Source organism: Anneissia japonica, unplaced genomic scaffold (assembly GCF_011630105.1).
Source record: "Anneissia japonica isolate Jap-2015-1 unplaced genomic scaffold, ASM1163010v1 scaffold2057_len18065_cov188, whole genome shotgun sequence".
NCBI classification, from domain to species: Eukaryota; Metazoa; Echinodermata; class Crinoidea; order Comatulida; family Comatulidae; genus Anneissia; species Anneissia japonica.
Window position 1 is genome coordinate 4,414 of NW_022719133.1, and position 13,631 is coordinate 18,044.

Here is a 13,631-nt window from a genome sequence, read left to right on the forward strand (position 1 = left end):
TGCAATGCCCAACTTTATCATTTTAATAAACCAGAATGAATGAATGAATGAATGAATGAATGGAGAGGTCCAACAACCTCAGCCCCATCATAGTTGAATCCAGAAATGACACAAAAGCACCGTCCAGATTATCGAAATTTTCTTCGACAAAAAACTGTTTTTTTGGCCCATATATGATCATGATGTGCCTTTATATAGTCATGATCATGATGTCATCATGAGCCTATTTAGGACATGTTTTTACAATTTGCTGGTCTGCATACGGCTTCGAATTTAAATGCAAATTTCATTTTTCCATATTTTATTCTGAATTCTAAAATTCAGTGGGAGAAGAGGGAGACTATTCCAATATAGAAGATTCTATGTTACTGATTTGGCAATAATCCAATGATGCCTACACAAACCTGGAGGCCTGGTTTAGCTGTTCAAAAATAGTTTCAGACATAATTGTAAGCCAACTGACTACAAAGAGTATAGAGGTCCAACTGTCTTAATTTTACATGCACAAAAATTGAAAGTAAAACAAATTAGTACCACAAGATAGGTGGCGCCCTATTAGAATGTGTTGGATATGAAAGTCTTCTATGTTCTTTTGAAGTGGGCGCCCTCTAGTTTCTGGTAGCCTTTTACGACATAGGATTCCATTTCAAGGAAACCTCGACAGTCAGACCCTCTTGCCATTCTAGAATTACTCTTATATACTGTACCTCAAAATTCTTATTTCATTGAGTAAACATCATTCATAGAATTAACAGATTATATGTTTTCTAAATTCCAATATATGTATATAAGAAAAATGTATTTCTAACCTGATCCATCCCCCTGCGATTTGTCCTTCTTGCGTTTCTTTTTCTTACTGACAAGGGCGTAGTTGTCCCGTGCACTCCATCCCGGGTACAATTGCATATGCAGTTGCCTTTCTTTACGTGCTAAGTCATAATATTTTGATTGCTCTTCCCTTGATAAAGCATGCCACTGAATAGGAGAGAAAAACAATGCAAGTTAGCGCAAAAATTACAAATATTACAGAAGAATCAAATATTCCAAAAAAATACTAATGAAATACTACTAATTATTTTAAGTTTAAAAATAAAAATGATTTAAGAACACGTACAGTTGTAAGGAAGATTTACTACAAAAAATAAAATTAGTTTAGTTTTAGAATTTATACCTGGTTGAAACTTTAATCTATGACTTATAAATAATAATATACAGTAACAATAAAGTTGATCTAGCAATTAGATAAAAATAGTTTAAAAATGATGTTAAATAGAAAGGATGGCTAGGGGTTTATGAACATTATTAAACTGACGATAAATAATGATGCTTATGCAGGATAATTTAGTAGAGAAGAATTAAAAATGCAGGGTTGGGGAAGACCAATGGTATTGCGGAGAGATTTATCACTGCGAAGGGATTACTGCAAAGTGAATTAAATGATCGTTGCGTGGATGAGGTGAATGATTGAGGATTAACGGTCAATAAAAATAAGGTTCTCTTGAAGATGAATCAAAAGACCTGCTTAATTAGAAAGACGAGCACAGGATGATAAATTTAAAAGATGGGTGAACGCAAATGATGGCAAAAAAATATTTCTAAGCAGTATCCACATAGCTAATTCCAAAGCAGTGAGTATTCATGGCTCATGATCAAATAATTGATTATAACAGTGGCCTACACTAGTAATAATTACTCTAAGTATGGTATTCACGTAAGATTAACAACAACAATAATAAGACGGCTAAGAGATGGTTTAATAAAAACAGATAGGACAATAAAAGGGAATTACACAGTTTTAACACACAATGAACAAATCAATTAAGAAGCATTACAAATAGTTGAAAGGTCAATGGATGTAATTACTACTTTTTGTTGAGAAAATTCTTATACGATCACGCAAAAAAAAACACAGCCGGAGGTCAAACCCTATCTAATGACAATGTTACTACAGAATAATATTTTGATCAGTTGTTTGCATTTGACTAAAAAAATTCAGAGATGTTTAAATATAAACCTTTTATTCATGGACTGTATTATGCTTATTCAATGCAATGATTATCAGTAAAATAGTGATCAATCTAATTTAAAGATAAATTGTCACCAAAAAAAAAAGCAAAACAAAAAAAAAAACACATTAAAATACATTTTAAATACGATTTTCATGAAAGGCATATTCAAAATGTATTTAGTTTGATGCAAGAAAATAAATCAAAGTGACCAACAAAATTGAAGTAGAAATTTTGGTATAACCTAATAAACTGACTATCAAGGTCATTTTTAATCATCAAAGGAAGAAAAGTATATTATTATTATGATCTATACAATCTTATCTTCTTAATCTCCTTTTTGGAAGTGCTTTATTTTTCTTTTAATTTCCTTTATTTTATGTTAAAAAAAAGGACAGGAAATATGATTAATCTCAAAATATGTACATAAAACTACCATAAACAAAGTCTAACTTTTTCAATAGAAAATTAGCTTCATGTTATTCGGTACAAAGTAGCCACCAATTAGCCAATATTCTTGACATTAATGGTAACATTAACAAACATTTGACAATAGAGTTTCCCTCTAAGGACATTTGCCGGCAAACACTGGTTTCTTGCAGACCATCCAAGAGGTGTAAACGTACTGTGATGGAGATCATCTTCCCTCTCCGGGGACTCGGGCTATTATCTGTTTGGAGAGCATACATCACGGACCAAGCGATCAGTTAAGTTTTTTTTCTCTAACACTCTTGAATGTTTTGGTTTGTATTTGTAAGCGGCTTATCAAACGATCTCAACTAATTAGACGTAAATGGCTACTTAAATGTGCGTATGTTGCCACGTGGTTTGTTGTTTGCCAACTCATATTTCTTCAAGCAGGACGTCACTTTATGGTTCACTTTATTCATCTGTTTATTTGAACAGCAATTAAATTCTCTTTTTAGAATGATTTTCCCTTGTGCTTATAGTGGTTGATTATTCAATTATCAAACAGTTGGAAATAAACAATTGAAATTTATATAATAAGATGTCTAAGAGTGTATAAAATACATATACTCATTTTTTGACCATCTTTCCCCCCCCCCCCATGTAATAAGCAATTATAGTCAGGTTTTGAGTACACGATAAGAAATAGAAGGCTAAGGAGCCATTATTCCCTGAAAAAAATCAACTGCAGCCCACAGGGAAGAAGGCAATTTTTTAAAGAAATAATGGTTCATAAGGCTTCTATTTCCTATAGTGTAAGAAAGTACTTGACTATAATTACTTTTTAAGTCAGTTGTGACGGTGATCAACTTTTCTGGACTTTTATAATCAAACTGCTGGTTGCAGTGCAGTTGCTATGGGCCCTATATCTATGTTCGTTGCTTAGTGATCACTGTGCAGTGTGCATTAGCAGCACATATTAGAATGATTTTAGTAGTATGCTCTTCGCACAGCCTCTTCGCGATATGAAGAAGATAAATACATTGATTGTGGTCAATGAAGTTTATTAGGTAGGCTGACTGGCAGACATTTGTTTAATAAATTAAAATGTATTGTAAATATTACTATGAATTATTTCAGTGTCACCTTATTTTTTCAATTCCTTTATAAGTTAATCACCTTGTTATTTCGTAACTATTACATGCCTTCCTAGTATTGGAAACGAACCCTTACATGATGTCGTCAAATAAATCAGAGAACAAAAGACAACTATCTTAAATTAAATCAATAATTCTCAGGTAATAATTCAAGGAACATTTTCAATAAAATATTAATCAGAGCATGATTAGAAAGATTATTAAACTTTGCGCATCTACATTGAAGTTTTTTTTTCCATATTTTTATTAACCAATGATTGAATGGTTGGTCAGTCAGACAGCCAATTGATTAACAATGATACATTGATAATGCAGTTAAATAAAAAAAGAATTATCCAAAATTGACTGTTTCTAAAAATACTGTGAATATTTATTCTCATGAAATATACATGTTGGCATAGAATATACCCTCATTTCAATCAATCAACCAATCAATCAATCAATTAATCAATCAATCTAAAAGGTTCATAATGCAATGATCTCATACCATCTAACAAAGTTCTTCCATTGTCTCACAATGTCCTCCTGTAGACCAAACCCAGTATCATTTCGATTTTAATCATGAGGGGAAATTTACTCACGACAAAAATATTTGGATCGTATATCAGATGATTATTTGATTGATTACTTTATACTTGATTTGATTGACTGAGAGCTTATTAGCCAATTAACTTGAAATACATCCAAAATGGACTCACCCTTCTACCAAGTATTTGGTTAATAGCAGCACTCTCTTTCAGAGTACATTCCTTTACGACTTGCGCCCTCATTTCCTTCATGTACAGCATAAATGCGTTAAGTGGTTTCTTTACATGGGGACGTTTCTTTTCGGGTGGCCGTGGGGCCTCCTTCTCTCTTTCTCTGCGAGATGTAAAGAAAATATAATCAGTTAAGAAAATCCTTGAAAACAAGTGTCATGTAGTAACTGTGTAGAAACTTCATAGAGAAAAACATTGTATTTATAGGAATATGTTAACTATCAACAGAAGTGATAGTGAGTAACTTTGAAGTGAGAAGGTTACTAGGTAGATCAAATTTACTACAAAGACAAAAAAAATGAAGAAAAAAAAATCCAGGTTTAAATGGATAACCTTATCAATTATTTAAGAACTTACAACACTGACTCAAACTGACAGTCAATAATATATAAATTTGCTAAACTACTCTTCAAGGAAAAAAATTACAAAGGCAACGGTGTAGTATACATGGAATCGCACTCGGGTTACTGAGTGATATCGACAAGTTGGTTAAGGATAGGTAATAAAACAAATATCCACAGCTTCGGAGATTATGAAATAAAAATGAAACCTAACATCGTTACGAACTCTTAACTAATCCGATATCTTAACATCAGAAGAATTCAGGCAAACACAAAAGAATTACATATGTTGTAAAATCGAGTGAGGAGACTGAATGTGACAAGCATTGCATACCCCAACAGAATCTCAAAAAGATGAGAAGAGAAAACAGCTTAGAAATAATTTTTCAACAGGCAAATGCTATAAAAACGAAGGTAATGAATTTGAACAAGCTTGATGAAAAGCTTGGAGATAAATGTACGACCCTCGCCGAGGCCTTTCCATTATAAAAGCAGTGTATGTTTCCTACTTAATGATTTATCTTTATGGTCGGTGGAATGCATGTCACATGGCTTGTCTTTACTGCAATTCATTCATTGAAAGCCATCTAGAATTTTGACTAATGGACGAAATTGTATGAATATAATTGGCAAAGGACTGGTCTGTGATGTAAAATGACCACTATCTCTTGCACGACATCTACTGACTATTGTTGGGAAGACATGCAAAGCATTTTTTTTATTGATCATAGGTTTATGGTCCAACTTTTAGCAGTAACACAGTTCTTCAAAATGTTCTATAAAAAAAAGATCAACATCTAATCACATGCTCAGCATCATAACCAATGAAATCCAATTACATACGATCTAATAACACAATAAAAATTTGATATGGAATGGTAGATTTTTGCATGAGGAGAATATGATTTAAAAGTATACTGTTGGATATACGGAGTGCCTTTAATTTTTTTACAGTAATTATGTCAATGGTTATCTTATTTGGAATAATAGGTTATGGGGTTAACTTTTATAACCTTGCCTACCATGAAATTTCTAAGACAATTAATTTTTATGATCAAAAAAGGACCAAGATAACCAACTGAATTTTAATATTGAATGTGAACAAATAATTAAAATGCATATATTTCAAAAGCTAATATTAGCTAGAGGTTTGAAAACCATGACTCATACCCCGATATTATTAAAACGAACTTTAGTCGTTAAAAATTATGAATTACATTATTTCGTATTCTTAAAACAAACTTCGACTAGGACTATGACCAAAACATGCGAACCTCGATTAAAATTATACCACCTCAGGCCGATTTTTTTAGTCAGTCTAGGGTCAGGCTAAATCGCCGACTTGAACTATTTACCCCACTAAAAACATGGTTTTTTTAACTTACGATAAAGTGAAGAGAATATAAACGATTGTGTAAATATGTCTAATGTATCTCAAGTGTGTTCAAGAAAAGAGGCATTACGTTTATCTTCAAAAAGGCAAAATTAACATGTTTTGCTAGCCACATGCAACAGTTCCTGATTTGCATGAAATCCCCTCGAGTTGCGGTCACGTAGCTTCACCGCAACAACAACAAAAAAGATGGCACCACCCTCGCTCAACCTCAACTATAATAGTTCTCCAAAGAAAGCAAATTTTCAGTGACAGTTCATATTCTATATTGTCAACGACTAATATATTTATTATTATAGAACATTAGACAAATAATGGTCTATTATAAATTATGAGGAAATATGTTTTTGAAAGACAGATGGCAGATTAATATTCATCCGCATTACTGAATCTCTAAAATTTTGTCTATTAAAATGAGCTCTTTCCATTGGTTAGTTTGATAGTTGTTGCTTGCCAGCCGTCTACAGCTGAACTACAACTAGGACTTGATTTAGTCGTAGTTAGAACTTCGACTACGTTGTTTGTAAATACAAATTGAAGTTGCAACTAAGACTAATGAAGTTCTAGTTAGAAGTTTGACTAAAGTTTGTCTTTAGAATACGGGTGTTAATCTCACTTTAATTATAGGGGGCGTACTTCTTTAGACTTGTAGTTATAACATGATCGTACGTCGATTAGAAGGAGGGCATACATTGGGATTTAAATAATTCCTCAAAAACTTTCAAAATATATATTTTGTTTATATCATTATTTTAATTACTTAAGCTGAGAATTATTTTCCTATAGAAACATTTTGTTCCAGAATTTAGTAGTGATCCAATAAACTGCCCTAGAGAACTGTCTAAAGGCTAGTGACTTTGGGTATCATTGTATCTGACCCCTAAAATTCTCAGAACTGTGTATATTCTCACAATAACAGATGATTCATCTAAACTAAAGGTTTTAAAAATGATGGGGTTTATACATATTTCCTACAATAGGGACAAAAAGTAAATACGAAATTGGAGCTCTTAGCTCACAGGCCCAGGGATGTAGTTATAGTAGGTGGAGGTGGGGGTGGTGCCACCCAGCCTTGAAGTTTTCAATCCAGTCTAAGGTCAATTTTCATGGTCCTCCACCCACCCTTGTTAATACAATTTTCCATCCTTTAAAATCCACTCTTATTATTTTAAGTTTACAAATGTTAAACCCACCCACCCTTAAAATGTCTATCTCCAACCCTCAGTTTTCTACAGCTACAACCTTGCAGGCTGAAGTGGCTATCTCTCTTTCCCTGATGTTTGGGCCAAACTGTGCAACACTGTGGGGGGAAAATAGGAGTTTGCAACTTCATTGAACTTTAGACTGTTTACCTTCCTAGCACATGCTGGTACCCAGATATACATCAGGATAGAGAGAAAAATGTAGTTGCTTAATGCGAAATGCACGGAGATAATTTTGAAGCGTGACCTCAAAGTCCAAGCCACAACTGCTACACCAACCGTTAATAGTCATTTCAAAAATATATATGAAAAAAAAAATACACACCTATCGTTACTATGTTGCTGTAAATCGTGCTTCACACCAAGAGAAATCGCTGCATGAGGGGGCATTCCAGGTAGATGCATGGCTGGATGTGAAGGGGGTAAACCTGTGGGTGTTAGTCTAGGTATGCTGGCAGCACTTACGGATAGAGGGGAGGAATACGGTGACCTCAATGCTGTTGAGGAGAAAGGATAAAAGGGCTGTCGTTGCCTGAAAGAAAAAAAATATATACATTTATTTTATTATTTTAACTACAACTTTGATAAAATTTCATATCTTCTAATAATAATATTTTAATGTTTGCAGAATCATACAGCCTCACTGCTGAGTGTACAAGGTTGCGCAAGGCAGCTCCATCTAGTAGCTAAGCTACAAGATAAGCACAGGAACTCATCCCTTGCTTACAAGCACCTGTAACAGTGTATATGGCGACCTATACTAACTGTGCTTTTGAAGACCAAGTTCACGATAGAAGAATTGTCTAGGACATGATCACAGTCCATCTAAATTTAATGGCCAAGCCAACGTATCTGAGCGAGGAAACTGAAGATATTAATAAAAGAATTGTGTTAAATTTGACACGCACCAGGTTACAACCATCGCCATCCTCCTCCTCCTCGCTTCACAACAAAAAAATGTAATTAATAAATGGTCTTCCAGTTATATGAATGGTTCATATAGTTGGCTGCAAGCATACAGTAGTCCAGCTTCGATGTTAAGCAAGATGTTATTGTACTTTTTTATAAAACTTATCAATTTAATAGTAGTAGAATTCGAACACAAGTACAGTGTACATATGGTGTTTCATTTTTTATTTTATAACCTAATAAATTTAATATTATTTTACCAGATGAATGGATATATCTATAAGTTATGCGCAAGACGTAGAGCCCCCAGCTGGTTGGACAAATTATCCCATCTACTGGTGTGCAAGAAGTGGTCCCTTGCTAAACGTGGCCGTAAATCGCATTTCCCGACTGAATCCAACACAAATGCATCTATGATAATTACGCTAGATTACACACACATTGATCCAAATAGCCATGGGCTTAACTCATTACATGAGTTTACAGAGTGTACTACGCAATCGTCAAATCTAATATTTCGCCAACATTCAAGGATCATAGGAAAAGTACACTGCCAAAACTGCCATTAGTGAAGATACACATTAATAGCTGATTACAACGTGCACACCGCGATTATTTGTCAAGGAAGACACCCGGTGCTATTAGCATTATGAACCTCAGCAACCTTGACAGCAGTCAGCCACAAGGTTCTCCATTACCTTGCTTTTGTTTTCTTTTTATCAATCTTGTAATCATACACGTTTGATAGCCCTAGGACATGTCTAATTATGATTGGGTGGAATGGTACTTTTAATCAAGTTTAATTTTCTTTTTGTTTTTTTTGTTTTTTTAGCTTGAAAGGTGTCAAATTATAGTTTTTTCCCCTCCCAATAGCGAAAGAAGGTGTATATTTTGTTGAGGATTAACCTTAACTCATCGTGTCTCATCTCGTCCCATCCGATCTTTATCTGCCTTTTGCAATAACATCCTGTCATGGCCCAATTATCATTTCATATCTCTTTCAATTTATAATACACTATATCCCTTACTATCACATCTTTCAATCACGTCCATTCCCATCTCGTCTTGTCCCGTGAAGTAGGGTCCCCTTCTATTACGTCACATCTCATTGTAAAAAATATCTCATTTTATCAAAATCCAATTCCTCATTTTCAAGTATAATTTTTTATATTAATATTACATAATGATGTAGCCAAATATTTATAAATACAAATACAATAAAGTCTACTGGTATCTTTGATAGAAGGAAAAGTTCATCAAGTTTAGAGGTCAAATGTGAAACATTGTTGCATAATTCATAAGGTACTTACACTTAACACAAAACGCATCGATAAAGCTTTGCATTAATGTACCTACTACTATAGGTCATATTATAGTATGTTGAATTTTTACCTCAAATTAAGTAACAAAACATTTCTTATAGATTCAACCCTATTAATATCAACAATAAAGATACTATTTTCCCTTAAATTTTGAGCATAAGGTTCTTGTTTGGATAAACGTATGTCAATCTGCTATGTTTATCTATAATTTAGTACTGAGTTTGCGACATTAATTTCAGATTTGTTTATATCATACACTTTGTAATTAGACACTAATAGAACGTAGTAAAAATAATAAACGTTTTCCACAAGAGGCGAGCTGCGACCCTATATGTTTTTAAAGTTGAAACAAGTTAACATCTTTGATAAGCTCATGTTGTACTAATAATTGCAACGAAAGGAATCACGCTACGTTTACAGTCATCTGGCGGAATTCCACCTCCAAAAAACACATTTTCCAGCCAAATCAGTCAATATACCGGACACATCTTGACTTTGGAGAATATCTCCTGGATGTAGGAAGACACTGAGTGTTTAATTGTTGTTTCCACATTGCCAATTTGACTGAAAACCGTGAAAGTGTCAAAAGATACGTGCCGCATATGTAGGGCGCTGCGCCGAGGTCTCAAGGTTGTCACACCAAATGGTTGCTAGAATCGCCTACAAATGGATCGCAATCAAAAAAGCTGGTAACGCTGAAATTTATTATGCAATTAAAATATTACCACAGCCACGAATGATTTATATCAGATGCATTTCCATAATAGCATTTACAAACATTTCTAGGTGCAATGATTAAAAGTAAGCTTAATTCAGAAATCAACGAAGCATAAAGAATTATCTGCAGTATTGTAAAGTGTTAACAATCTGTGGGAATAGGCCGGCATTGGGAATACGTATCAGATGATTTACGTTGTAAAATGTTTTTTCTTTTTTTTTTTTAACTGGTAAAGTGCGTACATTAACATGTACGATAAAGTCGAGAGTGAAAGTTGTAGAGTTGATAGGAATCCTTCATTGTCTAAATCTATTAGATGTTTGTTCCTTAACAATTCCACTTAATGCTCCGTAAGATTCCGTTAAAGTAATCTTAGAATTAACTCAGTCGGAATAATCTAAGATTTACATGAAGTTGCATTGACGATGTTTCACAGACACTAAGTGAATATTAATGGAATTTTCCAGTCTGATATAGATAACTCCTGTTGTAGTGTAAAATCAAAACAAACTATTGCATTTGTCTATTTTAATCAACCAAGTTTTCAATTTTTAAAATGAATCTATACAATAATAAAAAACAATAACCAATACTTTCAAATCAAATTTTATTTTGTTATGTAATTTGATTGCAGTACTTATTAATATAGAAAATTACATGTCTAATAATAGATTCCTAAAAATAGTATTATTGTATCAAGAAAAAGAGTATGCTAAACAGATACTCATTTAATTATTGATTTTTGATGCTGAACATCGATATTTAGAATAATGTTTTGCCCGAACTGTAATTCCTTGGTCTTGGTATTAGCTAATGGTGTGTAGTCTAGCCTACTATTTACTAAAACTAAAACGTAAGTAGTGATGTTACGGGGACTCATGAAACTTGGAATAATATGTTACAGCAGTTAATCGTACTACTAGCCTCCACTTGAATGTGTTGTCACAGACCTTCACGATTTAACGCATCTTTATCAAGCTTGCTGAAATAACGTTGACTTGTAAAGGACAACGATTGTCAAGGTCTTTGTAAGTGGAATCTCTATCAGCCGCATGCACAACAATGTTTATTGAGTGAATTGGCCTGTGGGTAATTATCCTATAATTATTACATAATGTTAAGGGAGTTCCCCTAGCCATAATTGGATTAATATAAATTGACAAACTTCATCGTGTATGTATCAGTGCGGTCGGTATTAATAACAACGGTTCGTTATATGTCCTCCCTCTAGTTATCTTATATATCTCCCACGAAAGAACTAAGAGACTCCAATCAAGTTAATGGTTTTGATAACAACTTCTATCATCCCTTAATATGATTGTGTTACTTAATGTTATGCGATCAATATTTCCTGATATAGTGAAGAAACTTTGTAATAAGAGAAATTGCGATAAGAACCGTCGAGACCTTCGCATTGTCAGCTCCAATTCAACACCTTATCTGTCTGATTACCATCATGTAGCACTACTATAGTGTATATAATGAATATAGTGGTTGGCAAAGAATAATAATCATGATAGAGCCAAATTCGGAAAATCCTACCCTCAGGGATAATATTAAAGATAATTTTTCTTCTTGGTGTTTCGCAAATAAGATATCTTAATTACTTTTACAAGTTACTGTTAAAAATTTGAGTTTAGGCTTTATGCGGTCATGACGAAGAGATGAAATACAACAATATTGGGGATATGCCAACCAGTATCAGAGAGCGAGAGATCGAGACCTCTGGAAACGACATGCTAAAGTTTCATGCAGCAGTGGAACAACCGTGATTGAATATGATGATTATGCGCGAACTCTGTCAAGGCTCGTGTAGCATCTGAATGAGGGTACTCAATGTCCCAGAGCGATAAACGTCTTAACGTGGTGCTGTACTGCTGGTCTCAAGGAACCAAACGCAACATGTTGTGCTTTCTCAATAAAAATTTTAATAATGGCACAAGTGACTAATAATTTATCGTTTTAATGCCAGAAAAAAATTAAATATTGTTTAATAAAGGTTTATAATCTGATAAACTTGAATTTATAACATATACATATTTTAATTTTCTTTTGTTGAGTGCCAAAATTTTGATGAAGCAGTGCTACATAAACACTTGTCATTTAACTATATATGGGTAAAATAATGAAAATAATACATTATATATTAACTCCATACAAGCCTTACCATTGCACATATTCAAGTGGACTATATGGTCCTGGAGATAAGGGGTAAAAGTGGCCGATGTCTCCTCCATGTCTTGAGCGTGGTATACCTTTGAAGAAAGGGCAGAACATTTAATGCAAAAACAAAAAAATACAAAATTATACAAATATACAAAAAATAATTATATGAATAGCACCCCCCTCCCCCCACCCAAAAAAAATTGTTTAATTCAATGTTGTTGGTCAGGTAATGCACTATATAATTAATATCCAGAATCTTAAATGTTGCATTACATTATGACAGTGTGATGTCAAATTTTATAGATAACTGTTCATCTGTACAATTTTATTTTATGTAGTGATGAATGCTTTATACAATACTGTAAAATTACCATTTAAGAAAATAGATGACAAGTAAAAAACATATATTTGTTATGTATACTGTAAACATCGCATATCGTATTTTAAACGAGAATTAGCAAGTGAAGAGAAAATGAGAACACAACTACATGAACGTTTCCTATGTTTTGTGGTCGCAGGGCATACTAAATAATGTTATAACTAGAGGCAACCGTTAGCCTACAGTACATTTTAAGATTGAGAGTCTGAGCCAGTAGAGGAACAGAATACAAAATGAAAACGAAAGAAGAAAAAAGTTTACGTGATCAGGGTAAAATAAGAGTAAGAGAAAACTCATCAAAAAATATACGAACGATAAATCGTATATAAATGGCAAATATGCCTCAACAGTAAAAAAGGGGAAGAAAATATTTAAATAATCTATATTATAATTAATACTCATCAATAAATATACTTTTTATTATTAATTATATAATGAAACATCATTTAGGAAAAGCATAAGAAAGAAATATAATAAGTGGTATCTTGGTATTTAAGGGGCGCATTTTCAATCCTATTTTAATTCAATTCAATTTTATTTTCCACACATTTACTGCCTATTACATAATCTCTATTGAACAAAATATAAAAGTATATATAGTGAACAATAGGGACGTTACAGAAGACTAAGCCTTTTATACGCAATGCCCTTTATAAATACAATATATATCTAAGGTAAAAGAGGAAGACATTAATAAAATAAATAAAAGAATAATATGAAGGGAAAAATTTTATACGGTAATTATACTGACAAGTCAAGATTTTCCACCAACAAAAACTGTTGCACTCTCCAAGATTAAAAAGTCAGGAATTAGGAGAAATAGCACATCAAGGGTTACAAACAACTGAAAGAATCAAACTCATTACCTGTCT

At 33.1% G+C, this 13,631-nt stretch overlaps 1 protein-coding gene across 1 annotated transcript; it reads right to left on the reverse strand.

Moving 5' to 3' along the window:
- Positions 1-789: 789 nt before the first annotated feature.
- Positions 790-12,523, reverse strand: LOC117110855 (transcription factor 7-like 2). Its single transcript, XM_033253688.1, has 4 exons — positions 12,382-12,523; positions 7,591-7,797; positions 4,270-4,432; positions 790-975 (listed from the first exon to the last, which is right to left on the reverse strand). Exons 1-4 carry the CDS (start codon positions 12,489-12,491, stop codon positions 805-807), a joined length of 651 nt encoding a protein of 216 aa, XP_033109579.1. The 5' UTR covers positions 12,492-12,523; the 3' UTR covers positions 790-804.
- Positions 12,524-13,631: the final 1,108 nt, after the last annotated feature.

What these genes read in the sequence shown, in the direction of transcription:
- LOC117110855 (XM_033253688.1), bottom strand. Translation starts at nt 12,491, where the DNA reads ATGTTCTGCCCTTTCTTCAAAGGTATACCACGCTCAAGACATGGAGGA. An exon ending in CCACTTGAATATGTGCAATG is followed by an intron (nt 7,798 to 12,381) that starts GTAAGGCTTGTA and finishes TTTTTCTTTCAG; the next exon opens with GCAACGACAGCCCTTTTATC. An exon ending in ACCAAATACTTGGTAGAAGG is followed by an intron (nt 976 to 4,269) that starts GTGAGTCCATTT and finishes TCTCCTATTCAG; the next exon opens with TGGCATGCTTTATCAAGGGA.